Below are 27555 nucleotides of genomic sequence, written 5' to 3' on the forward strand. Positions count from 1 at the left end.
GAAATAGTAAATAGTATTTTGTTCAAGGCACCCCTTCCGAAAGCTTAGCCTCATGCACTAGGAGTGTGGCCATGTTGGGGCACATACAGTTAGGTCCATAAAGCTTTGGACAGAGACAACTTTTTTCAAATTTTGGTTCTGTACATTACCACAATGAATTTTAAGTAAAACAACTCAGATGCAGTTGAACTGCAGACTTTCAGCTTTAATTCAGTGGGTTGAACAAAAATATTGCATAAACTAAAAAGGAAATAAAGCCTTTTTTTAAATACAATCACTTCAGATTTACAGGCCTAACTGTACATACACATACATGAGCATGTATGTGAAATGCATGGGGATAATTTGAGTTAGGGAACCCGCCCTAACTCACATTATACCCATGCATATCACATAGGAACGGTCAACATGCCACCCAAGTTCAGGCACATGCTCAGTAAAGAATCTGTTATACTTGCACAGTACACGATTCTTGCATGACCCAAGCCTGAATTTACACAAGAATTACTTTGTAGGCAGTTTAATCCAGGCATACTTGCAAGAGCCTAGTGGATGTATTGGTCCTCATATTTCAGTTTCCTACTGCACTAAAAATCACTTGGGCGGTGGCCATACACTGAAAGACCAGCTTGTTTGCCAAGGTCGTGAAACAAGAGGACCATTCCTGGATATGCCCACATTGGCCCTTAGATCACAATGAGGGGATACAGGTCAATGCAGTCCTCTAACTCTGCCTGACAGAAATTTCAAACCTGCTCAATCTACATCTGCACGATTTTTGTTGGAGGACCCCATAAGATGCCAGCTCGGTCCATCAGCATCTTTTATTGCCTGTGTATAGCCACACTAATGCAAATTATTACACTAGAATGGATGGGATCTAAAACATACATGTATTTCCAAGATAAAATGTTGCAGTCAAAATGATTTGGTTATAATTTCTTAAAGACAGCTGGAAGCTTAATTTAATTTTTATTCAAATGGACAATACTTTGGTGGTGACAAAAATGGGCATGTGAGGTTCTGATAGGGGGATAAGTTAAATCTATTTTAAGTTAAACTAAGGCAAATTCTTCTTTGCCCTACACAAATACTTCTCCATCTTCTTACTTCACTCTTTTTAAACCTTACCACTGAGGGTTCCTCATACTATAACAGTCGATTTTATTGACAAAAAAAAATTGGACCGTGTCCTTAAATGAAACAGAGGTGTAAATAAAATGATTTATTGTTACAATGTTAAAAACATCAAGTTAAATAGTAAAAATAACATTTAAAAATGGTTGTGCCATAAGTGACAAACTCTCAAAACTTGGCTATAATTTCCATAATTGCAATAGTTGTGCTTTGTCCAAAGATAAAAGCTCCACAGACCACAGAGATAATTCCCCAGGCAGTCAGGCAAGATCTACACACAGAAGAGAATAAACCATACTTGTTACTTTTATATTATTTTGAGGTACAGGGAAACAGTGTGTATTTAAAACTGAAAACAATATCTAATATTGTGTAAAGGGCTATAAAAAAAATTCTATTTAAATTTGAATTGATGGTCAGTGATTTCCACTCAGTAGCATAAAAAGAGAAGTTGTATTTGTCTGCAGAAAATACCCAACCTTTCAGTTACAGGTCATTTTTAACTGCTGTTCTAGATAATTCATTCATAACTTAAAAATTACAAGAATCAGTTATATTTCATGAGAGAGAGCAAGCAACTGTATACCCATGAACTATAATTGACATATATGCGATTTCATAATGCTTATAAGAAAGTAAAAATTGACATAAAAAGTGTCTTTGGGTAACCATGAGAAATCAAAAACTTCCATTACATCACAAGCACTACCTCTGACACTGCTGCTAAACCAATTTTCACTACAGGACTCTGTAGAAGAACAATTAACACATACATGGTCACACTACAGCTTCACATAATTGATATTCCCATAAAAACTCTAAAGCAAAACCTTAGTACCAGATGGATTTGCTAAATGTTACCCAACAAAGAGGAAGAAGAAATGCTTTGGTGGCTGTCCCCGGCTAGGTTTGGCATATTCCAGTTCCCTAATATTCAAGTTCTGGGGGCTAATAGAACAATTAAACTGTTCTTAGCCCTATTTCCTTTTGCTTTTTATGTCTAGGTGATGGTCTCCTTTAATAAAATGAAGCCCATATCATGGACATTAATGCTCATAAGAATCAATTAAGATGCAATAATGGATTCATGAAGAAACAAAATACATTTTGTTAAAATCTGTGAAGACACACAAATTCCACTGAAACCTCGGCAGGAATGTTTGGAGTTTTTTAGAGAATAAATTTACATCACTGCAGCCTGTGAAGTCCTTATGGTAAAGATTAGTTGAAGAAGAAATACACTTTATAGAGACAGTTTTTACTTACTTTACTTTTGGATTCATTGGTTCTGATTCAATTGCACAAATCAAGCACAGGCCTGAAAGATGAATGAAATTATTTAAGGCAGGTCACAGGGCGTTTTTGTACAACAGTGCAGTACTGAGTTGGATATATTAGGTACAGTATATTTTGCATTTCAAAAATGTATAGAATAAGACCCATGGCATATGCAGAGGTTAGATTACTGCAGTCATCAAAACACCATTCCCAGCAAGTATCTCATTGCTACTCAAGTAAATATTTTAGCCACTGTGTCATAAGCAGTTCATTGCATTTTAGGGGTACTAAACGCTGCAATACTACATTGCTCAACAAAACTTTACTCAGCTGTTGCCTGGACTACAAATCCCAGAATAAGCAGCATATTATCAAGGTTAAGGCATACTGAGAACATTAACATCAAGTTTGTATTACTCAATAAAAAAAGTCCCAGTTTTTCCATAACCAGCAGCTGCATTAAAATAAAAAAAATCCTCCAATGAGATTCCCAGATGATCTGTGTAAATCTGGCTGCATGATTTTTTTTGCATTCATAATTAAGGTTATTGGCAACTTCTAGGTGGTGCTGTGGGAAAGCATTGTGGTTCAGTTTAGAACCCCTTTAAGGTAATAGCCTCTGGCAGGAAAACATGATTTTTTATTGTGGTTCTCTAAAAAGGCTATAGCAATAAATATGATTCTGTGTATATTGCGCTTTAAACACAACACTGTTCATTTAGAACTGAACAGCTTAGAAAGCCAGGATCACTACAGTGAACGGGCTGCTGTGCACTTGATACAGTAAGAATAATGCATCAGATACCACATTTGCAGCCTAATACTTTGTTGGGCTTTAGTTATCTTTTAATTTCTGTATTGACAGACATTAGCTTTATATTCTTAAAAGTGGAAAGATGAAACAGCAGCAAACTTGGTTAGTCCAAATGAAAAAGCATGCTTAGTAGTATTGGTAACTTCACACAATTTAGGTACACATAATCAGAGGCTAAGGAGTATTTAGAGGAAAGATTCTAAAGTTTTACTTTTTATGGTACAACACAGGAGTTGGAGTTATAGTTAACAGCACTGCTTTGCCCTGTATGGCCTACATGGTGAGTTGGAGCGACTTCTTCCTTTTTCTTTTATATTGTTAAAATGTTAGACTCCAGCAAACATGCTGCTTATATGCCACCCCAGAGGTCCCCCACTGGGTTTCAGGTTAACACTGAAATAAAAACACCATTACTGCCTACAGAAGTATTTACAGAGGATAACTAAATAAGTAAACCCTCAGGACTATTATTGATACTTCTTTCATCTGGTTCAATCAAGCAAGCAAAAGTTGTCTTAGCTCACTTATCAGTACTAGAGAAAAGACCCTGATTGGATTCTGGCACTGTTAACGTTGGTAGTCTAGCCTATCACAGCCTGAAAATACCCCAAGAAGGCATGGTAGAGCAAGATAGTAGTTGATTTGAGTATGTTTGTGAGTTCAAAATAAACAATCAATAAGGGGCAGATTTACATAGGGTCGAATATCGAGGGTTAATTAACCCTCGATATTCGATGCCCGAATGTAAATCCTTTGAATACCGAAGTCGAAGGATTTACTGCAAATAGTTCAATCGAACAAAAAATTGTTCGATCGAACGATTAAATCCTTCGAATTTGACTCTAAGGATTTTAATCCATCGATCGAACAATTTTTCTTCGGCCTAAAAATTGTTAGAAAGCCTATGGGGACCTTCCCCATAGGCTAACATGGCACCTCGGTAGGTTTTAGGTGGCGAAGTAGGGGGTCGAAGTTTTTTTTAAAGAGACAGTACTTCAACTATCGAATGGTCGAATAGTCGAACGATTTTTAGTTCGAATTGTTCGATTCGAAGTCGTAGTCGAAGGTCGAAGTAGCCAATTTGATGGTCGTAGTAGCCAAAAAAAACATTCGAAATTCTAAGTTTTTTTTCTAAGTGAATGGGCCCCTAAATGTAACATTATAGGGTTAATTTATTAGCACTAAAGCAAGTGTGCCTGGGTTCTGGCTAGCTTGGTATTGGGTCTGGATTAGAAATCTGTAACTATCTGCAGCACCCATGTGTGCAAGACAGCCCTATCATTATTGCCTGCCATAAGGCAGATGAAAAATACAGCATGTTACCCCTTCATCCCTCATGAATATAACACTACTGAAAGCTGGCAGGTTTAAGCTTTCCATTTTGGAGGGCGGAGATCTGTGGCAATTAAGAATAGTATAGGCTGCAAGTGTGAATAAAATATGACAGTTTGCTCTTGCACTTTCCGCCCTGCCCTGCACTTTGTCAATGACCCCATATAAGTGGCAGCCCTGAATATGTATGGTATTTTTGAAGTAAATATTTATTAATATTAGACTGCTACCCGTTAACAAGTTTGGTCACAGAGTACAACAAATGCAAACCTGGAAAGATGAAGATGAAGAAAGCGCTAATTCCTCCAATGACAGAAATCACCTCACTGATGTCAGGCACAAACAGGGCGATGAGCAAAGTGACAAGAATCCACAGCACTGTAATAACCACACGAACACACCTCTCATATGAAGACGTTACAAACAAAGACTTTTTCCTGTGGTTTAACCAGGCTTCTTGAATGACAGACCTGAGGATGGAATGTCACATATTAAAACACAGCAGGAAAAGGTAGAAGGAGTTTTGCACCTATGCACTACATGCATGAGGTGCAGAGTTCAGCAACACAAGACAGCCCTGTCCTTACTACCTGCCATAGGGTCTGAATGAAAAAGGTTTAGGTACTCGCACATTCTGCCTTCTTTGGCTAAACAAAGATACCTGGTGCTCACCGGTGGAGGTCTGGCCACCTCCCAAAAGTACTGCAAACGAAAAAATTCTAATGGCACACAGGACTTATGCATCACCTTAAGCGTTTATTGTGGAATGCAGTGACTGCTAAAAACACTTAGAGGGATACTGTCATGGGAAAAAATTTTTTTTCAAAATGAATCAGTTAATAGTGCTACTCCAGCAGAATGCTGCACTGAAATCCATTTCTCAAAAGAGCAAACAGATTTTTTTTTATTCAATTTTGAAATCTGACATGGGGCTAGACATATTGTCAATTTCCCAGCTGCCCCTGGTCATGTGACTTGTGCCTGCACTTTAGGAGAAAAATGCTTTCTGGCAGGCTGCTGTTTTTCCTTCTCAATGTAACTGAATGTGTCTCAGTGAGACATGGGTTTTTATTATTGAGTGTTGTTCTTAGATCTACCAGGCAGCTGTTATCTTGTGTTAGGGAGCCGTTATCTGGTTACCTTCCCATTGTTCTTTTGTTTGGCTGCTGGGGGGGGGGGAAGGGAGGGGGTGATATCACTCCAACTTGCAGTACAGCAGTAAAGAGTGATTAAAGTTTATCAGAGCACAAGTCACATGACTTGGGGCAGCTGGGAAATTGAAAATATGTCTAGCCCCATGTCAGATTTCAAAATTGAATATAAAAAAATCTGTTTGCTCTTTTGAGAAATGGATTTCAGTGCAGAATTCTGCTGGAGCAGCACTATTAACGGATTCATTTTGAAAACATTTTTTTTCCCATGACAGTATCCCTTTAAGGTGTTGCATAAGTCCTGTGTGCCATTGGAATTTTTTCGTTTGCAGTACTATAGGGTCTGAAACCCTAATGCAAGTTCCTTCATCCACCCCATATTAAAGGGATTGTTCACCTTTGAGTTGAGTAATATTCTGAGAAAATTTCCATTTGGTTTTAACTTTTTATTATTTGTGTTTTTTTAATTATTTAGCTTTTTATTCAGCAGCTCTCCAGCTTGTGATTTCAGCAATCTAGTTGCTAGGGTCCAAATTACCCAAGCATCCATACATAGACTTGATTAAGAATGTAATATAAATAGGAAAGGGCCTGAATAGAAAGATGAGTAATAAATAGTATAATAATAATAATATTAATAATAATAGCAGTAGTAATACATTTGTAGTCTTATAGAGCATTTGTTTTTTACATAGGGTCAACGAATCCCATTTGAAAGTAGCAAAGAGTCAGGGGAAAAAAATGCAAATAATTAAAACACTAAGGGGCAGATTTATCAAGGGTCGAATTTCGAAGTAAAAAAAACTTCGAAATTCGACCATCAAATTTAAATACTTCGAATTCGAATATCGAATTCAAACTTTTTTCATCGAATTTGGGTATGCTGCGGTCGAAGTAAAATCGTTCGATCGAATGATTAAATCCTTCGAATCGAACAATTCGAACGATTTTATCGTACGATCGAACGATTTTACTTCGACTTCAAAAAAACTTAGAAAAATGCTGTAGAAGGTCCCCATCAGCTAACATAGCACTTCGGCAGGTTTAATTTGGCAAAGTATTGAAGTCTAAGTTTTTTTAAAGAGACAGTACTTTGATTATTGAATGGTCGAATATTCAAACTATTTTTACTTTGAATCGAATTCGAAAGTCGTAGTATCCTAGTCGATGGTAAACTCAAAGTCGTAGTATCCTATTCGATGGTCGAAGTATCCAAAAAATTACTTTGAATTTCGATTTTTTTTTTTTTTTTTAAATTCCCTCAAATTCAAATCTGCCCCTAAAACACCAATTGAAAAGTTGTCCATTCTATAACATACTAAAAGTTAACTAAGAGGTGAACCACCAATTTAATTTACATTACAGTTAAACAGATTGCAGTAGCATCATTCCACTTGTGCAACAGATTCTTGCAACTTGAAAATTGAACCTGACTAGGAAATATTCCTTGGTATACCTGTGGGGAGCCAAATACTTTAAATATCATGCATAAAAGTCTTGCATAAAGCTGTTACCTTCCCAGCAGCAAGATGATTGGATAGATTGTGACGATAGAGACAGTAAATAGCAGCCTAGCTATTATCACAGCCACATCATTCCCAGGGTAAGACATGAGGATATCAGCTGCTACTGCCTCTCCAAATGTGAGGGACCCATAGATACCTGCAACAGAATAATAGTCAAACAAATAACGTTTATCTTGAAGAAAATGTCACCTCTGGAAAGAAATCTTGTAAAAATGGTTCATTTAATTGCAATTCCCCATTCAATAATTAAATATGAAAGCAAACTTCTGATTGGTTGCTATAATGGACAACTGCTGTACTGCAATTCAGCACATATATCATAAGTTATCCCCCTAAAGGTTAAAACACACAAAAGTGGTAAGCATCTAGTGTGCCAGTCATGGCCTCAAGCTGTGTTTGTACCACATAATTCAGGTTCTTGCCAGTGAGCAACCAATTTGTCGAAATAATTCATAAACTGGCCAATCAGGTTGGAGTAGAAGGCTCAAGGAAAATGTAAAAACCTGCTGTTACAGAGTTTTGTCTAGCCCCTTATTCCAGACACCAGAGAGAAATAAAGGCATGTTTAATTTTTAGTTAGTGTCCAGGACTGCCACCAGGTTGACATTTAAAATTTCGTAAGAGGGAAGGCATGCATATAATAGGTGACACTTTACCTGGGGCAGCAAAAAGCTATCCCTAGTAATTTTAAAGGCAATGACACAAGGGGAGTTTTAGAGCCCACATTAAGTAATGGGTGAAATATATCTAAAAAATACCTTTTCGTTGCCAGCAATGTTAATCGCCATGGGTATGTCAGGTTCATCACACAAAAATGGCCAGCAATGATTTTTTATACCCACAGCATTTAAATTGGCAGCAGTGATAAGGTATCCGTTGTATCAGAAATTCTCCTGCAGACTTAAAACCTTTACAGTAACTTTTAGAATATTATAGAATAGCCAATTCTTAGCAACTTTTTAATTGGTCTTTTTTTTTTGTATGTTTTTTTTAATTATTTGCATTTTTCTGACTTTTTCCAGCTTTCAAATGGGGGTCAAACTGGTGAGTTGAGCAAAAAGCTAAATAATTAAAAATACGCAAATAAATCAGGGTCAGACTGGCGCATAGGGGGCCAACCGGGTTCCAAACGTCCGGACCCCCCACACGCATATGCAAATGCCAGCGTGTATGCGTGAACGTCGGTGTGCTACACATCATAGGTTTTTTTGGGGACTGGCCGATCGAGGGAGCGGGTCTGGGACGGCGGGGGCAGGTGAGGGCCGGGGCCCACCGAGTTTTTTCCAGTTTACCTCTGACCCAGTCTGACCCTGGAAATAATAACAATTAAGACCAATTGCATATTGTCTCAGAATATCACTCTCTACATGATACTAACAGTTCATTGAAGTTAAGCAAACAATGAAAACATTGTGTGTAGCAGGGTCAACATAATGTCACACTAGTCAGACCAAACAGATGACACATGGATAAGCAGTCACCTACCTGTTAATGAGTAAATTAGCAAGCAGATCAGCATTGAAAACACTGAAACAGCTGCCCAGTTGGACAAACATTTGTTTTTCATGCTGGAGTAAATTGTAATGCAAGCTTCATGGCACTGCAAGGAAAATACAGTGATAGGTCAGACTAAAGGCTTTGTTTATCCAACTGTAGAATTATGACAAGCCAACCAGGCTACTAGTTCCCATCTAGCCACACAGGCAACAACTATGGTCTACAGCAGTGGTCCCCAACCAGTTGCTCGTGAGCAACATGTTGCTCTCCCACCCCTTGGATGTTGCTCCCAGTGGCCTCAAAGCAGGTGCTTATTTTTGAATTCCAGGCTTGGAGGCAAGTTTTGGTTGTATTAAAACCATGTGCACTGCCAAACAAAGCCTCAATGTAGGTTGACAATCCACATAAGGGCTACTAAATGGCCAATCACAGCACTTATTTGGCACCCCAAGAACATTTCTCATGCTAAAGTTGCTCCCCACCTCCTTTTACTTCTTTATGTTGCTCACGGGTTCAAAAGGTTGGGGATCCCTGGTCTACAGCCAGGGCCGCCATCAGGGGGGGACAGGGGGGACAAGCGTACCGGGCCCGGGCATGAAGGGGGGCCCGGCAGCGCTGCATTTTTTTGAAGATCCGGGCCCCCCTTACGAGCGCCCGAGCCGTACGTCTTGCCTCTTCAGTGCCGAATGCGGAAGTGCCGAAAAGCCGAAGCCGATGCGACGAAAAGACCCGAAGTCACGGAAAAAGCCGAAGTCCCGAAGTCACGAAGCGCCGAAAAGACCCGAAGTCACGAAAACAGCCGAAGCCGAAGTCCTGAAGCAGCGCAAAGACCCGAAGTCACGAAAACAGCCGAAGCCGAAGTCCTGAAGCGGTGAAAAGACCCGAAGTCACGAAAGGAGGCGAAGTTGAAGTACTGAAGCCATGAGTTCAATTCTACTGAACACCAGTTTGTGTTTTTTTTTTTTTTAATCCCCTGGCCACCAATGTATTATTTTAATATTCTATAGGCCCCTGCCACCAATCTTTTTTTTAAAACTTTTGTTTTTGGGGCCCCAATTTTTTTTTTAACTCGTAAGGGGCCCCTTGCCACCATTGTTTTTTTTTGGGTTTTTTTTTTAAAAAAAAAATTTATTTTCTTTTTGGTGGCCCCAAATTTTTTTAACTTGTAAGGGGGCCCCTGCCACCAGTTTTTTTTTTTTTTCAAAAAAAAATTATTTTTTTTTTAAATTTTTTTTGGGGCCCCAATTTGTTTTTAACTTGTAAGGGGGCCCCTGCCACCATTTTTTTTTTTTTTCTCCAAATTTTTTTTTTTGGGGCCCCAATTTGTTTTTAACTTATAAGGGGGCCCCTGCCGCCAATGTTTTTTTTTTTTTTCAAAAAAAAATTAATTTTTTTTCAAATTTTTTTTTGGGGCCCCAATTTGTTTTTAACTTATAAGGGGGCCCCTGCCGCCAATTTTTTTTTTTTTTTAAAAAAAAAAATTAATTTTTTTTCAAATTTTTTTTTGGGGCCCCAATTTGTTTTTAACTTAGAAGGGGGCCCCTGCCACCAATGTTTGTTTATTTTTTAGTTTTTTTTACATTTTTTTTTGTTGGGGCCCCAAGTTTTTTTTAACAGGGGGCCCCTGCCACCAATGTTTTTAAAAAAAAAAAATTTTAATTTTTTTTTTTTGGGGCCCCAATTTTTTTTATAAGGGGCCCTGACCATCAATAGCTTTTTACAACTTGTGTGGGGGGGGGGGGTTACTTTTTTAGCGCTGATGTCTGTGTGGTCTTTTAACTGCGATGTGGGCGGGATATGGGGCGGAGCTTGGTCGTCAGTGTGGGCGGGGCCCAGGGGGCCCCAAAAATTTTGTTGTACGGGGCCCCGTGATTTCTAATGGCGGCCCTGTCTACAGCAGTGCTGTCCAACTTCTGTAGTATCGAGGGCCGTAATTTTTCCAATCTACATTGTGGAGGGCCTATAACGGAAGCCAGTGTTAGCCACTCCCTGTTTTTCGACCACACCCACTTTAAACCACACCCACATTACCGCAAGACCATGTCCACATTAATAGCACACCAAAAAAACAGATGGTTGGTGCTCACTGCAGGGCCGGAACTAGAGGTAGGCAGAGTAGGCGGCTGTCTAGGGCGCCATCATTGAGGGGCGCACTTTTTTCAAGCGTTTAATTTAATAATTTGTTTCAGTAATCATGGTCACCCAGTTGGGTGGTATCCATCTCCTTCCCCTTCTCCCTCTTGCCAGCAAGTAATAGCTCCTTCTGTGCGGTGCATACACGCGTCAGTGACGTCACTGATGTGTTGGGTGACAGAGAGAGGCAGAGAGCTGGCGGCCTGCTTGGTGTGGCTCTCGCTGCTCTCAGCCTTGCACATTTGCACTGAACTGAAGACATTCTTTCTATTACTGTAAAGTGTGAAGCTTCCTGCTGGCACAGCCAGGTACAGATTTGGGCCGGGAGCCATATGTTTGCTGTTGCTGCTGGGCTGGGCGCTCTCACAGGTACATAAATACATGGGGGCAATATGATGTGATCAGATTTATTTTTGGGTGCTGCTGACACAGGTAAAGATTGGGGGCAATATAATGGCTGCAGGAGGGCTGTATGATGGATGGCTGCTGAGCTTGCTTGCACAGGTACGGGCGGGATGTATTATGGATGGCTGCTGAGCTTGCTTGCACAGATACAGGGGGCAGTAATATAAATGAAAAAGTGTTGTACACTTTCTTGCTCTCTTTATTGAAAAACCATCATGGTAAGGATGGAAATGGTAATGCAGGACAGGGGAGCACTGATTGAAGCTCTTGCCTAGGGTGCCAAACTACCTTGTGCCTGCGCTGGCAAGGATGTCACTCATATGTGAAAAAGTTGTCATATTAAGACATACCCATAAATCCATATGCCTCCTCCTCCCCTGTGTATAATACAGTACCCCAGCATATGATTAAACACCTTAGGGGCCATTAACAATAATTTTCAAATGCTAACAAACCCCCAGAACAAATACCAAAGTATGACACACACAGGGAGCATAGGGAAGGCAGAACAGAGCAGGAGAAAGGAATCAGGACCAGTCTAATATGTACTACATACACAGTGACACAATGCTGGTGCCCCATTAGCATTTTGAACAAGGTCTGAACAGGTGAACAATGTGGGCAGTTTCAGTCTGGGTCTCAGGTGTGAACAGTACAGGGCTTTAGGATATAGACAATAGAAGTGTCACAAGTGTGAACAATGCAGGTGGATCACAGGTGTGAACAATGCAGGGGATTTGTCTGAATTTGAGGTTTAAACAATGCAGGGGCCAGTTAATCTCTGTAGTGATACTTTACATATGGTAAACAGACACAGCAGGCAGACTGGGATATGGAGGGCCACACGAGGGGGAGGGGCCGCTGGCCGCCAGTTGGACAGCCCTGGTCTACAGTATATTAAAAGTTATAACCATCCCATATTCAGACATATATGATTTTTCTTATATATATTTTGTGCTACTAAATTTCAATATTTAATTTGAAGCGAATTACCTGAAAGCCAAAGCAGATGGTGGGAACAACACTGAACATAGACGCCCAGGAAGCAGCACTATAATGGAGATAAAACCAGGTTTATTGAGTATAGTTCTCCTTTGCTCTCACTTATCTGTTTCAGTTTAAGATAAATATATGATTTGCCTATATAAAACAGTGCTTCCTCAATGCCATTCCTATTTTGTTTCTTGTAGTAGTAAACTGAAAACCATGTCAACAAGGCCTTCAGCGCTTTGTTGGCAGTATTAATTTATAGGTATGTTTTGGCAAAGCCTCTTATTATAAAGATCCATGGCCGTATAAAAGCATGAGGCCACAGGCTGAGAACTTTTGTAGAGGGTATGGGACTGTGACCCACCAATCAATTATTGGATGTGACATGCATTACTAAGCACCAATTTAACTATTGACATAATTTAGCATCTTTTATAAGGATATCATTGATAGGATATTCATGGCTCTAGTGTGTTATATACAGTACATGTTCTAATTGTATTTATCCAAAGTAATCCCTCCTTAAGAAATGCTTCTCTAATGTCTAAAACCAAAAGGTCCAGTTTGTTGTTGCAACGGAAAATTTCCCATCTTTCCCATATTATTTTGTTGCCCTTTATTGTATTTTACTTACATACTTACACATGTCATACTGATTACTATACACCAGAACTATACTGAATAGTTTTCATGGGGCATCATAAGCAGAATGGAAATGTTTAATCCTTTTTTCAGGGTAATATCTTGGTGTATCTAGTTTTCTACCAGTCTTACTAGGTTAATTTGTTTCAATTTATCTGTATTTAATGGAATTAAGGTGAATCTATAAACACAGGTATGGGATCCATTATCCAGAAAGCTCTTATTTACAGAATGGCTGTCTCCCATAGACTCCATTTTATCCAAATAATCCACATATTTTAAAATGATTTCCTTTTTCCCTGCAGTTATCAAACAGTACCTTGTACGTGATACAAACTAAGATATAATAAATCCTTATTGGAAGCAAAACCAGTCTATTTGGGTTTATTTAATGTTCAAATGATTCTACAGTAGACTCAAGGTATGAGTTATGGAAGCTCTGTTATCCGGGAAAAACCCCAGGTCCTGAGCAGTCAGGATAACAGGTCCTATACCTGTATTTCCACTAGTTTAAAGGGATACTGTCATGGGAAAACATGTTTTTTTGAAAACGCATCAGTTAATAGTGTTGCTCCAGCAGAATTCTGCACTAAAATGCATTTTTCAAAAGAGCAAACAGATTTTGTTATATTCAATTTTGAAATCTGACATGGGGCTAGACATATTGTCAATTTCCCAGCTGCCTCCAGTCATTTGACTTGCGCTCTGATAAACTTCAATCACTCTTTACTGCAAGTTGGAGTGATATCGCCCCAGTCACTGAGGCAACTTTGGGCGACTATTGAAAATGCATCACCGCGTGTGCATTAGCGCAGACGACTTTTCATTCTAGCCTATGGGGGAAAACGCTGAGGCAGTTCGGGGAGATAGTCGCGCAAAAGACGAGGCGACAAAATCTCGCCGAATCTCCTCGTGTGGCCTTACCCTAAGTAGGAGAAATAACAGCCTGCCAGAAAGTAATTCCATCCTAAAGTGCAGACACAAGTCACATGAGTGGGGCAGCTGGGAAACTGACAAAATGTCTAGCCCCATGTCAGATTTCAAAATTGAAAAAAAATTGAAAAAAAAATTGAAAAATAAATCTGTTTGCTCTTTTGAGAAATGGATTTCAGTGCAGAATTCTGCTGGAGCAGCACTATTAACTGATGTTTTTCCATGACAGTATCCCTTTAAATGTCCCTTTTTAGCAGGCCCAGCTTTGCAGTTCATTATGCTCAAGCAGCCAGTAAGGGCAATGGGTTGTCAGCCAAGGAAGTGCTGCCTTTGTATAATGTGGTAGTAGAAAAGTCTAGCTTTAAAAATATCACAGCCCTTTAGGGGGGGTTAATTTGTTATAGAATGCCCAATTCTTAGCAACTTTTCATTTGGTCTAAATTTTTTTTATTTTGTATAGTTATTTAATAATTTGCCTTCTTCTTCTGCCTCTTTCCAGCTTTCAAATGGAGGTCCAAAAAAATATTGCTCTATGATGCTAGAATGTTATTTTTTATTAGTTCTGTTCAGGTCCTCTCCTATTCATATTCCAGTGTCTCATGCAAACCTCTGCCTGGTTGCTAGGGTGATTTAGACAGGAGAATTGCGAAGAAAAAGCTAAATAATTTTTTTTTAACAGCAAATAATCAAAAATAAAGACCAATTGCAAATATACGTTAATTTGAAGGTGAACTACCCCTTTAATAAACAAAATAAATTCACTAAAAGCAACCCCCACACATTTTACCAGCCCATACCGGTTTCAAAGGAGAAAATCTTGCTGGTCTCTTTTTGTGGCAGTAAATGGATGAGTTTGGTTGTTTGTGTTGTTCTTATTTTCTACTAACTGACATTATCTAAAACACAGTATATGATGACACAATGACAGTATATGATGATATGATGAAATAACATGTTTATACAGATATATAAAATGGAAAGAGCTGAGGGCTCTTTTGACAAACCCTTTCTTATACTCACCTGGATGAAAACTCATGCTTTGTTATAACTGGATGTTCCATCACATAATACTTTACGATAATCATTACTGTCAGGTAACAAGCGGCCAGTGTTCCCAGGATACTGTGAATATAAGATATCACCTAGTTGTTGGTCACAGGCACTAATAATAATAATAAAAATAAAATGTGGTTCTAAATGTGGTTCTAAACAGTTTCCCACAGCAGAGCATAGTAGGAGAGATTGAAAGAATAAAAACACCCACCAATTTAAGCATTTGTTCAAGTGCAACCTGCTTGAATTCTCATTTAATTTATTTGAATGGGAAGAGGCAGCATGTTCCAATGAAGAGTAACCCAAAACAAGCAGTGCTAATCGAATTACATTGTATTCTATAGCTTTTCAAGGCTATACCTGTAGCCGCTGCGTCAGCCAGAGTGAAGGCACACAGAGTGGAGTTTGGCACCCATATCGCCCCATTTGCCTGCACCTGGGCTAATGCAGTGGCTGCAGGTGCAGTCACACAGAAGAAAAGTGATGGCAGTGAAAGGGCTTATTCTCGACCTACTGTTATCTGCAGACTGGGGATCAGCCCCATATGGCATTAGCATTATTATAGAGTCTCCAGTGCCATGACTGCATGAGCATATACATTACACTGTACTAGGCAGCTAAACAACTTAAAGGGGTGGTTGACCTTTGAGGTCACTTTTAGTATTTTATAGAATGTCCAATTCCTAGCAACTTTGCATTTGTTCTTCATTATTTATATGCTATACTTTTTGAGTTATTTGCTTTTTTCTTCTGACCCTTTCCAGCTTTTAAATGGGGGTCACTGACCCCATCTTAAAAACAAATGCTCTGTAAGGCTACACATGTATTTGTTATTGCTACTTTTTATTACTCATCTTTCTATTCAGGCCCTCTCCTATTCATATTCCAGTCACTTATTCATATTAATGCATGGTTGCTAGGGTAATTTGGACCCTAGCAACCAGATTGCTGAAAATGCAAACTGGAGAGCTGCTTGAAAAAAAGCTATTATTTTTTATTAAAAATTGCAAATGGTCTCAGAATATCAATCGCTGCATCATATTAAAAGGTGATTTAAAGGTGAACAACCCCTTTAAAGTGACACTGACACATTCCAGTGCCGTGGGAGAAGTATATCCAACACTGGTAATAGCTTGTGAAATAGAGGTAAGGATGAACTTATGAGAATTGAAAAGTTCTTGTAATAAAAAGTGTCGATATCTTTATAAAAGTGAGGATATTGGTCTTTAATTTGGCAGCTAGTATTAAACAGAAATAAATATTCATGGTGCTTCATCTGTATTGTACAAGCAGGAATGCAACAACCAAATAGGACAGAAGTTTTTTTTAAGATTCCTAGATTACCTTGTATATTTCTGGAAACTGATCTCTTTAGGGATGGATAAAGGAAAAATCATGACCAGGCAGAGGACAGTCATTGAAAAGCGTTGGTCCATGTACCATGGTTGAGATGCCTCACTCATTGCATACAAGGTACTGTTTGAGTGTAGAGAGTCACACACTAGAAAGACAACAAAAAAACAAAAAAAACAAAGCTGTAACCCACAAAACAGATGTAACAATTTGTGTTATGATACAGCATAATATGTCATCCTCTGCAATACCTATCATTTATTGTATTTACTTGTCACAGAGTACATTGACCTGTGGCAACTTACACGTTAAAATCAAAACCTTGGTTATCCCAATGATCTGCTTGAATCAGAATTTAACAAACAAAAAATAAAGAAGTCATACAGTATCCCTAAAAGTTTTTTTTTTTTTTAAGAGGGTAGAATGCATTTTAACCTTGGAACAGCAGATTTAGAGCATTATGTAAAAAATACACCAGAAAATGCAGCCAGCAAAATGCCAGAAATATGCCCCGCCCCATGCCATAAAATGATAGCCATCAATCTTTTTCTGTTTATTTAAATAGAATGTAGAAAAGTAGAATCTACAAAACAAAATCCCTTTTGTTCATTTACATCATAACCCAGCAGCAAAATGGTTTGACATAAAGGGGGTTATGTACTAAACTCCGAATGCAAAATTCATGAAAAATTTGCATATAAGTCGATGGGAGAAGTCCCAATGATTTTTTGATGTGCGCTGGGTGTTGTGCAATACCCTGAAGTTTTCAGAGTTTTCGGATGAAAAAAGCGAAAAAAAATTGAAAATCGGATAAAAAATCAGAAACAATCACGAAAATCTGATTTTTATTTTCCGAAAAGCAGATTTTCGGGAAAATGTAATAATAAATAAGCGAAAAAAAAAGCAGAGCGGATTTGATTGGAGTTTGTAGCAGAAAATATTGAGATAAATTAGGATAAATAACCCGCTTTAATGTATAGTAAAAGTATATGCTTAGTCATTTATATTGCATGACACTGGTTTTCAGATGCAAATACATATTTTGCATCCAGTTATATAGAATCCAGGAGTAATCCCTCACCCACATTTTTCAAGCTGATCTTCTACCACTCGGAGGAAGGCAACGCAAATCATGAAAAGGTTGATTATGTAGCATATTCCGCAGAGCTTCCCAATGGCTGGACCACACAGATCTTTAACGACTCCTTGGTATGTGGATTGTTTGCTGAGTGATGAGGCATATCCCAGGCTTACTAGTCCACTGATGAGGAAGATCAGAGATCCCTGAGATCCAAGTAAAACAAAACAAAAATACAACAATTAGATTGACTGTGCTTAAAAAAAGATAAGCCAAATAAACTTTCACAGAAGCTTGAAGGTATTAAAGAAAATGGAAAACAAATATATTTAGCTATTAGGTTTTCCATTAGAGAAACAATCACCCCACATTCCACTCTTAGTAAAGGTATGGGATCCATTATCTGGCGCTTTATCCACAAAGCTCTGAATTAGGAGAAGACCATTTCCAATAGACTTCATTTTAATCAAATAATTTAAAAAATTTTCTCAAAAACTTGAAAATACTCCAGCTAGAAACTGCCATGTGCGCCATTAGGCTAATAATCAAAGACATACAAGAATTATTGGAGTTAAATTCATGAAAGGCTTGCTCTATCTCATAAATGTCTTATTTTTGTGTCCTCCTGGGAGCAATTGTAATAGAATTACTATATCTAATATCTTCAGATAAATCTGAATTAGAACTTACACCAGTCTGAAGATGATATAAGGCATTATTAACAAAAAAAGTCAAAAAATTTATTTAAACAGAAATTACTTTACCCCAACTTTTTTAAATTAAAAAAATGTTTTGTCATAGGGTGGTGTCAATAAAGAAAAATAGAGCTGCCATTCAGACAATGGTGAGTATCTGCCGGTTTTATTCCAGTTTGAACAACACATTCTTCTTAATACCCTTTTGTGATTCACCCTTTTCAGATTGTGTGATTATTTATCGAATTTTGCCATAAAAGTATTTATCTGATGCCTTTACACTGATCCCTCATGTTCCTCTATGAAGGGGGCTGCCACTTTTGTGCAACAGTAGTCCGTTAGCATTAGAAATTCTTACAAACAGTTTGAGATGGGACAGCCAGGTCGACAAAACCGTAGTGTTTAGGAACTTACAGTAACCATTTCTTACAAAAGCAGACTTATTAGCAAAAAATGATATGCATGACCTATAGGGAACTTTTAGGGGGTTACTTACTAAAATCCAAATTTATGTCATAATATTAATAAAAATAGCTCAGCCAAACACTTGTGCCTGATTTTAGCTTATTTATTAATAAAAAACTTGATTTAATCGGATTGTGAAAAAACTTCATAAAACCGAGCAATTAATTCTCTTGAGTTTTTTTGTTTTTGCCTGAAAACACTGAAAAGGTTGGATTTGTGAGCTTAAGTTTTTGCCAACAAAAGCTTGATCAGGAAAATTCGAGTATAGTAAATAACCCACTTAATATACCGTAATATTTTGAAAAGTAGTTTAGTTTCAGTATTACTTTAAAGTCACTTTTGTGAATTTACTGATAGTCTAGTGAAACTTCATATACACACGCCTTTATAAAAGTGTAACTTTTTGTAACATAGGATCATGAAGCTCAGCGTTAATTCATGCATAAAGAAATAAAGAACTTCATACTACACACTATAGTACACAGTTTTAATATACAACCCCTAATCTATGTGCAGCTAATGAAATACTGAAACTGGAAGGTTCAGACTCACCAGCTCCACCATTATGGCTGTATTCGTTCCACCAACTTTGTTAAAAGCCCAAGGGAAGTTTAGGAGTCCAGCTCCCAGTGCAGACTTTAACATGATGAAGATGGCTCCTATGGAAGATAGACTGGGTGTCCCACCTTCCACACTCCTGCCCAGCAAGCTGATACTCTCTCTAGCCAGCTCCTCCATTCTGTGATTTGTATAAAAGCAGATGAGATAAAATAATGTTTGTTGCCAAAACTGCAAAGATCTTTAGATCTGAAGTACATAACACATTGCAGTGCACATAGTCAAGATGTTCTGTTTGAAAGAGAATGAATCTCCTGTCCTGATCACTAATGGGCAAAGTTATCAGTAACAGAAACTTCTGAATATATACCGAAGAGAATTCCTCCTCCTCTTCCACTCAGTGGGCAGAACAATGGAACTGTCAACACATCTGTAATGAGTAATCAAGTCTGCTAACTCATTTAGTAAACTGCCCTGGTGTCTCACAGGGTTATGTAAGATACTGTAGATGTGTGAGTGAATGTGTGCACTGCAACTCAGTGTCCCCTAAACAAACAGATTTCAGATGGGAATGATTTGTTTTTTAGGCTCTATAAATCACATATAAATACTGAAAAGCCAACTGTTCCATACCAGAAAAAAAAGTTTTTTTTAAAAAAAAAAATTAAAGGGCTTCATATAACACATTTTGGGGCCCATTTTAATAAACCTTTATTTTTGCAGGTTGAGGTTTTTAGGGGAAGAGTTCTTTTGTAGTAGTGATAGCTGCCATGAGAAGCATCTTGATCGCTATGCTGAGCAGATACGCCATTTAAATGATCACAGCACATAATATTCCTTTCATAGTACCACTATAATGTACATTGAAGGGCCTATTTACTAATATTCGAATTTCTTTTTTTTTTTTTTTTCCCCAAAACTTAAAAAAAATTGTGTTTTTCTATATTTCTTTAAAATTTAAAAAAAGATTTATTAAGGGGCAGATTTATCAAGGGTCGAAGTGAATTTGAGGGAATTTTCGAAGTAAAAAAATTCGAAATTCAAAGTATTTTTTTGGATACTTCGACCATCGAATTTACTTCGAATTCGATTTGAAGTAAAAATAGTTTGAATATTCGACCATTCGATAATCGAAGTACTGTCTCTTTAAAAAAAACTTCAATACTTCGCCAAATTAAACCTGCCAAATTGCTATGTTAGCCTATGGGGACCTTCTACAAACTTTTTCCAAGTCTTTTCACATCAAATTAAAATCGTTTGATCAATCGCTGAAATCCTTCTAATTGTTCGATTCGAAGGATTTAATAGTTTGATAGAATGATTTTAATTCGATTGCCAAATTCTCTGAAAAAACTTGGAATTCAATATTCGAATTCAAAGTATTTAAATTCGATGGTCGAATTTCGAAGTATTTTCAACTTCGAAATTCGACTCTTGATAAATCTGCCCCCAAATGTATTAACCATGACATAAACCATCTAATACAAAAATTTGCCAGGTAAAAGTTGTCAAGGTCCTATAGAAATCAGTGGGAGCTGCGCGGTTTCTGTTGGACCTTTTTTAAGCAATTCAGATTTTTCAGGTTTTTGGAATTTTTTTACTAGGAATTGTCCAAAAAAGCTAGAATTTTTATAGGTTTTTGAATTTTTTAGCAAAAATATGGGGATCGTTTAATAAATGTCATGGTTTTAGAGAAAATGTGTTTATTTGTGGTTTCAAAAAGTTCTAAAACCACTAAAATGAGACTGTTGATAAATAGGCCTCCACGTGTTGAAAAAATTGACATGCACATTTTTACCAAAACTTGCCTGTATCAACTGTGATATGCGGTTTCTTCCATTAGCCATAGAAGTTCATAGAGTTTCACAAGGAAACTTTGGGCGACTTTGGAAAACGAAGTGCAGCAAGTGGCATCCCGCTGGCGATTTTTCATTATAGCCGGCAGGAAAGTAGGGGAAGGCAGTTCAGGGAGATTGTTGCCCCGAAGAAGAGGCGATTTGTCACAGTGGTGACTAATCTCCCCGAATCTGCCCCTGTGTCCTTACCCTTATAGTTCATAAAGACAATGCAACTGTTTACATTGTCTCAGCTAAAGCCTCCTTATCTCTTTCACTCCAATTGTTCAGACAACAAAAAAGGCAATCCAAACAGAATTGTACTAAATGATTATGATCCATTCAGATAAAGGTATTTCATCCCCTTTGTTATTTGGAACTCTGATCCTGGCAATATATATCCAAAGATATAAATAGTCAGGTGAGTACCAAGAAATAGAGTAAACAATTTGTAATCTGACAACAATATCCCTTTAATCAGGGCTATGTTCAAAAAATGCATTGCTTTGATTTGCTTCGGGCAGATTTATCAAAATGTAAGATTAGAGCTCATCACAAAAAAAAAATTTTGATAAATCTGCCCCTTACACTTATTTATTATTACATTTTCCCAAAAATTTGCATTGCGGGGAAAAAAAAACAAAACTGATTTTGGGGTACTGCACAAACCCATCAAAAAATCATTGGAACTTCTCCCATTGACTTATCCGGCATCCGGCATCTCAGACCTGTCAAGGTTGCATATTAAACCCAGAGGATGGCCTCGGGGTTTAATAAATTCCGAAGAATGTGTGATTTTTTAAAAGTCCAATTTTATTTTAAAAAAACTTTCGAATTTTTCGAGATTTTTGCATTCGGAGTTTAGTAAATAACCCCCTTAGTGTCTGCACGCCTGCTTAAAAGGATGCCTAGCATAGGCCACAGTTTTCATATAGGATTCAGTATATTAGAAGAATTCCATGTTTTTAGTTAATGTAATGGTGAAACCAGTAATGGTGAAACCAGATGTCTGAAATGACACACCTTTATGTGCTATGTGGTAAAAAACATTTACCAAAGGGCGAATTGTTGCCAGCGACCACTTCGCCAGGTGCAAATTAGTTTCCACTACGTTAATTCACTAAAATGCGGAGTTGCATCCTGTACACCGAATGCTGGTGACTTTTTCGTGAGTCATACTTCTTAAGTGCGAGCATTCATATCGAAGATAGGCTAGTGTTCGTTTATGCCTAGCGAAAAGTCACTAGTGATCTTACACTTAGGTCAATTTGAATAGGGCGGTTACATTAAAGTTGTATGGATGTCTTTATTAGAGATGTTGATGCAAATGCTTGAAGTGGCCACTTTTTAATACAAATGTATATTGTATTAAAATGGCTATTATATTCAATTTTTAAATCTGACATGGGGCTAGACATATTGTCAATTTCCCAGCTGCCCCAAGTCACTTGTGCTCTGATAAACGTCAATCACTCTTTACTGCTGTACTGCAAGTTGGAGTGATATCACCCCCTGCCTTTCCCCCCCCCCCAGCAGCCAAACAAAAGAACAATGGGAAGGTAACCAGATAGCAGCTCCCTAACACAAGATAACAGCTGCCTGGTATATTTGAGAACAACACTCAATAGTAAAAACCCATGTCTCACTGAGACACATTCAGTTACATTGAGAAGGAAAAACAGCAGCCTGCCAGAAAGCATTTCTCTCCTAAAGTGGAGGCACAAGTCACATGACCAGGGGCAGCTGGGAAATTGACAAAATGTCTAGCTCCATGTCAGATTTCAAATTTGAATATAAAAAAAAAATCTGTTTGCTCTTTTAAGAAATGGATTTCAGTGCAGAATTCTGCTTGAGTAGCACTATTAACTGATGCGTTTTGAAAAAACATGTTTTCCGATGACAGGATCCCTTGAAAGTGATTCTGACACTAAAAATTTTATTTCAAAATATTAATCTACATGAAAAGTTAAGTTACCTATAGGTCATGTTGATCGCTTTTCGCTGATCGTTCTGCTTTTGTAAGTAATTGTTTAAGTTCCTAAACCTGACTGTTTTGCAAACCTGACTGTCCCTTCTCAACTTGTCAGTTCGATTTTCTAATGCTAACAGACTACTGCTGCACAGATATGGCAGCCCCCTCATAGGGAAAAAGGAGCTAAGAAAGGTTATGTAAAAGCATCAGGCAGATACCTTTATGGCAAAATTATAAATAGCATTAAAGCATAATATTATGATAGATATTAAAAAAGTTTATTTTCTGGTGTCAGTATCTCTTTAATAAAGACAAAAGAGATCATATAATGCCCTAGACATGAGCCCATTGTAAAATTAATGTCCCATGGCCCTCAAATGTCTGGGGAAAAATATTTTCTAATTTAAGATTAATCACTTAAGATTAATCTGCCGAAAAAACTGAAATCAGTAGAATTAATCGCATTTTCGAGCGAAACCCTCCAAAGAAAAACCAAAAATCATGAAGGCTATTAACATCTTCAAATGGTTGAAGATTTCCAGCTTCAGGATATAATACATCTCCAAAAATTCAAGTTTTGACTGAACACTACCCTCGAAAAAATTAAATTTTTCGGGAAAACACAACTCAACCTTTGATAAATAATACCCATAGTGTGAACTTTGGAGCTTTGGTGAGTATAGTGATGGGCAAATCTGTGGCGTTTCGCTTCTCCGAAAAATTTGCAAATTTACAGAAACAATTCATGAAACTGCGAAAAATTCACAAAACGCATTGAAGTCAATGGGTGTCAAAATTATTTTGACCCGCAACAGTTTTGTCCAAATGCATTAAAATCAATGGGCATCCAAATAAATTTTTATGCACACGACTATTCTGAAGGTTCTCCTTAAACACATGTAGTTATTTCTAAACCACCACTAACCCTTTGAACTCTATGGTAATTTATAATGGTCACTTAATTATTTCATCGTAGAAGATGCTAGAGCTGTGGTTGTGTTTCTGTATTTACATTAGAATAAATGTGCACTGTATTTATTATTTTTAATATATTTATATAGTAATAGTATAGTAATATGTAGCCTGTATAATATAGTGTAGACAGTGCACTGGTTGGAATCAATCATAGGACCTCAGTTCTGCAAGGCAGTAATGCACTAAGCCACCTTTTAGCTCATATATCCTGTGCTTGAAAAGAACTTGTTTATATAAACTATAGTTGTGTTTCTATAGCTAACCCACCAGTTTTACCAGCAAAGGGCAATAGTCATTAGATTGTTATCCCTTTAAAATTCTTTTATGTTACTGTTCCCACCTATCTAGTGTTTCAGGTAATATGCAGTTTTGGTTCCTTTCAAAAATGTATTATTGTGTTGCATCTCCATTTGGAGAACATTTGTTTTGTACAATGAACACTCAACAACTATTGAAATTTTTCTTAAACAAGGCAAAGTTAGCTGGATTTACTTCTTGACCTTCTTTATAGAAGTAGAAGTAGTTGAGTCTAACGCTGCAAATATTTTACTCAAAGATTAATGTCTATCTTTTCCCAGACTTTACAGCTCGCCATTTCCTGTTGTGTATTTATCCTGCGTTGATTACTTTTTTAAAGTGGAACCTGCTGATTATGGCATTGAGAACAAAGGGAACTTAATTCAGCTTGCAGGAATTATCTATGCCTAATTGCCTCTGTCACCTAGATTCCCAGTTGTGTGAGAAGATGTGTATAACCATTAAATATGCCCAAGCAGCTCATTAGCTCTACACAAAGGAATGCCACAATAATTGGCTTGTGTGATTTAAAAGAAAAAAAAAATACCTTCTGTAATTGGATATAAAATTCCAGCTAAAAGGAAATTGTGTGAAATCGGAAAGTTTCTTTTGATTTCAATGCATCAGGTTTAAATAAAAAAAATACGCCTAGTCGTTAGCTAGAAGCCCAAATATTACATCCAGACAAAGTGACTTCAAAAGCATATCTCAAATTGTGAAGACTTTAGGAGACACCTACAAAAGTGTAGGTCACTAAGAGCTATGGCACATGGGGTCATTTCAGGTACCTGCTGAATTTTTTCATATCTCATACAAACACTGCCTAAATGCCCCAAATTGCCCTCCTACGCTCAGTGTTAATCACCAGAAAGCACTAGGCCGAGTACCTCAAGGCTATTCTCTTAGAGAGTAACTTTGAGAATTTTAGTTTTGTGTGTTTGGACTACAAGATAATGCAGTTGTCAAAACAAAATAATCCATTATGCCATTGCCATAAGAAATGGACATACAACAAAAATCCTGAGGTATATGCAATAGATTGATCATTGTAGTGCTGTCATAGAAAACATCAGGTGATATACAGTGTCCTTGGCATATGCAACAAAAACTAAATGCAGCATGTGATGCTTCAGCTTCAATTATTTGTATTTTTCACTGCTTATCTTTCTACTCAACTCCTCTCTTATTAATCTTCTATTCTGAGTTCAACTGCTGACTGGTTACAAGTATTACATTCTAAACCCTTGTAACATCATTTTTAAGAGATGAATGTATATTAATTATTTCTACCTACCACCCGTTTCTATAGTTATTACTGTTTAACCTGAAATCTTAACATTTTCTCCTAGGTTGGCAGAGCCCAAGCTTTTTTATTACATCCCATAATTATAATATTCTGTTAAAATACAAAAACAAAAAGATTGAAGGGTTATGGCAGCTTGGTAAAAGTCCAAGATGTGTGGTGTGATGTCATTGGTAGATGTGGTCAGCCAGCTGTGCCAAAAAGGCCTTAGTTGTAGCTTTCTGCAGGATGTCCAGCAGTTCTGCATTGGGCAGTTTTCCCAGTCTGTTATTTTCGTGGAAAGAGACACAACTATTATACTATTATATTATACTATTGATACAATACTATACTCATTGACGAGCCTTCCAGCACTCATCTAGCTCAATGCATGTTGCTTTTTTTTGTGTAGATACCCACTAAGCTCCCACATATAATTGTGTATAGTCTTTTATGTATAGTAAATAGTGATAATTGAAATTTTTCAGCAGGTATGGATTTGTGGCAAAATTCCGCATTACACCATGTACGAATATTTTTCGAAACCGCCCAGAATGTAGCTGTGAAAATTTAAAAAAAAAAAAATGTGGCGACAAAACGCCCATAGACCCCAATGTATTCTGAACAAAAAAAGTTGGCTTAAAAAAATACCCATAGACTACAATTAATTTTGCAAGGAAAATAAACCAGAGCACAGTAAACTCAGAAGAGACAAATAGTTCCCTGGTCCTGAACATGTTCCTAGATTAGTACTGTTATAGAAGAATAAGCACACAAGGCAGGGGTGTAACTACAGAAGCAGACCCTGAGGCTGTAGGGGGCCCTATGAGGCCCTAATGCTTATGCAAGTTCAATAGATATTGGTAAAACAGGTCTTCCTCTAGACATTTTGGAGGCCTGAAAATGATTTTGCTTTGGGGCCCAGAAATATCTAGTTGACACCAGGTACAACCTCCTTTCCAAAAAGTTTGGGACACTATAAAAGTTAAATTTAAAAAAGAAATGGGAACATTTGTTTAGTTGCGAATAGCAGTGACAACATATCAAATGTTGAAATAGAGAAAAGGTGTTTTCTGAAAAATATTAGGAATGCATGAATCCAGGATTCAGCCTTTTTCAGCAGGATTCGGCCGAATCCTTCTGCCCGGCTAAACCCGAATTTGCATATGCAAATTAGGGGCAGGGAGGGAAATTGTGTGACTTTTTGTCAGAAAAGAAGGAAGTACAAAATGCTTTCCCCTTCCTACCCCTAACTTGCATATGTAAATTTGGGTTCTGATTCGGTTCTCGGCCGAATCCAAAATTGTGGATTTGGTGCATCCCTGAAAAATATATATGCTAATTTTGGCAACATAAGACTGGAAAACTAAGAATGCAAAAAAAAAAAAAAAATGGCCTGTGGAACATCTCACCAATTGGCAACAAGTCAGTAACATAATCCAAGAAATTTGGAAATTATTCCACTCTTTTTATTTACATTTTATCCCAACTTTTTGGGAATTGGGGTTGTACACATATATTTAACTATTAAAAAGCAGGTGTTTTTTTATATAAAATGAAGAATCATACTTACTCCTTGCATACAAAACGCCAATTGTATGTATTTTCTCCTGAAGCTGTGGCTCAGCTCAGTGTGGTTTTTTAATAGCACCCCATACCCACCCCTTTATACTAATGGTGGTCCTATGCTTTTAAATATGGGCGTTGGTTTAAGCAATCGCTCTCTCTTAAAAGCCCTTGCTGGCGGGGGAGGATTTAGCTTTCAGATTGAAACCAATGCACAACACACATTGTGTACAGGTAATGCTTTTATGCAGAGAAGCATCTTTTTATATTGTGACCTGAGTTAAGTAAGTTAGGGACCGCCATATGGGGTTTACCTTGACGTGGTATGGTGGCTTTTCAACTTTATGATCATAACTTTGTAACTAAAAAACCCTGTTTTGTAAACACATGCATTTGCATTTATATTGAATTACTTATGAGACAGGGGCCCAGGGAAGTGCATTGTAAGTGGCACTTCCATTATACTTAAATTGGCCTTAAGAGTGCTTCCACCGCCCCCCCTAGATTTTTACAAAACGCCAATTGGTTTCATATTATACAATCTAGGCTAAAACATAGCCTACTGCCCGTATCCAAACAAATGATTGT

The 27555-nt window shown here is 37.6% G+C and overlaps 1 protein-coding gene across 1 annotated transcript; it reads right to left on the reverse strand.

Moving 5' to 3' along the window:
• Positions 1-1212: 1212 nt before the first annotated feature.
• Positions 1213-19450, reverse strand: slc38a8.L (solute carrier family 38 member 8 L homeolog). Its single transcript, XM_018257809.2, has 10 exons — positions 19035-19450; positions 17330-17528; positions 16236-16392; positions 14859-14960; positions 12267-12324; positions 8724-8838; positions 7227-7374; positions 4832-5031; positions 2404-2455; positions 1213-1408 (listed from the first exon to the last, which is right to left on the reverse strand). The coding sequence occupies exons 1-10, from the start codon at positions 19218-19220 to the stop codon at positions 1306-1308; spliced, it is 1320 nt and encodes a 439-aa protein (XP_018113298.1). The 5' UTR covers positions 19221-19450; the 3' UTR covers positions 1213-1305.
• Positions 19451-27555: the final 8105 nt, after the last annotated feature.

Source organism: Xenopus laevis, chromosome 4L (assembly GCF_017654675.1).
Source record: "Xenopus laevis strain J_2021 chromosome 4L, Xenopus_laevis_v10.1, whole genome shotgun sequence".
NCBI lineage: Eukaryota > Metazoa > Chordata > Amphibia > Anura > Pipidae > Xenopus > Xenopus laevis.

Excerpts from the sequence above, each read along its gene's own strand:
- slc38a8.L (XM_018257809.2), bottom strand. The coding sequence starts at position 19,220 with ATGGAGGAGCTGGCTAGAGAGAGTATCAGCTTGCTGGGCAGGAGTGTG. Across the intron at positions 7,375-8,723 it reads GCTAATTTACTCATTAACAG|GTATCTATGGGTCCCTCACA; the intron begins GTAGGTGACTGC and ends ATTCTGTTGCAG. Across the intron at positions 2,456-4,831 it reads CTTCATCTTCATCTTTCCAG|GCCTGTGCTTGATTTGTGCA; the intron begins GTTTGCATTTGT and ends TTCATCTTTCAG.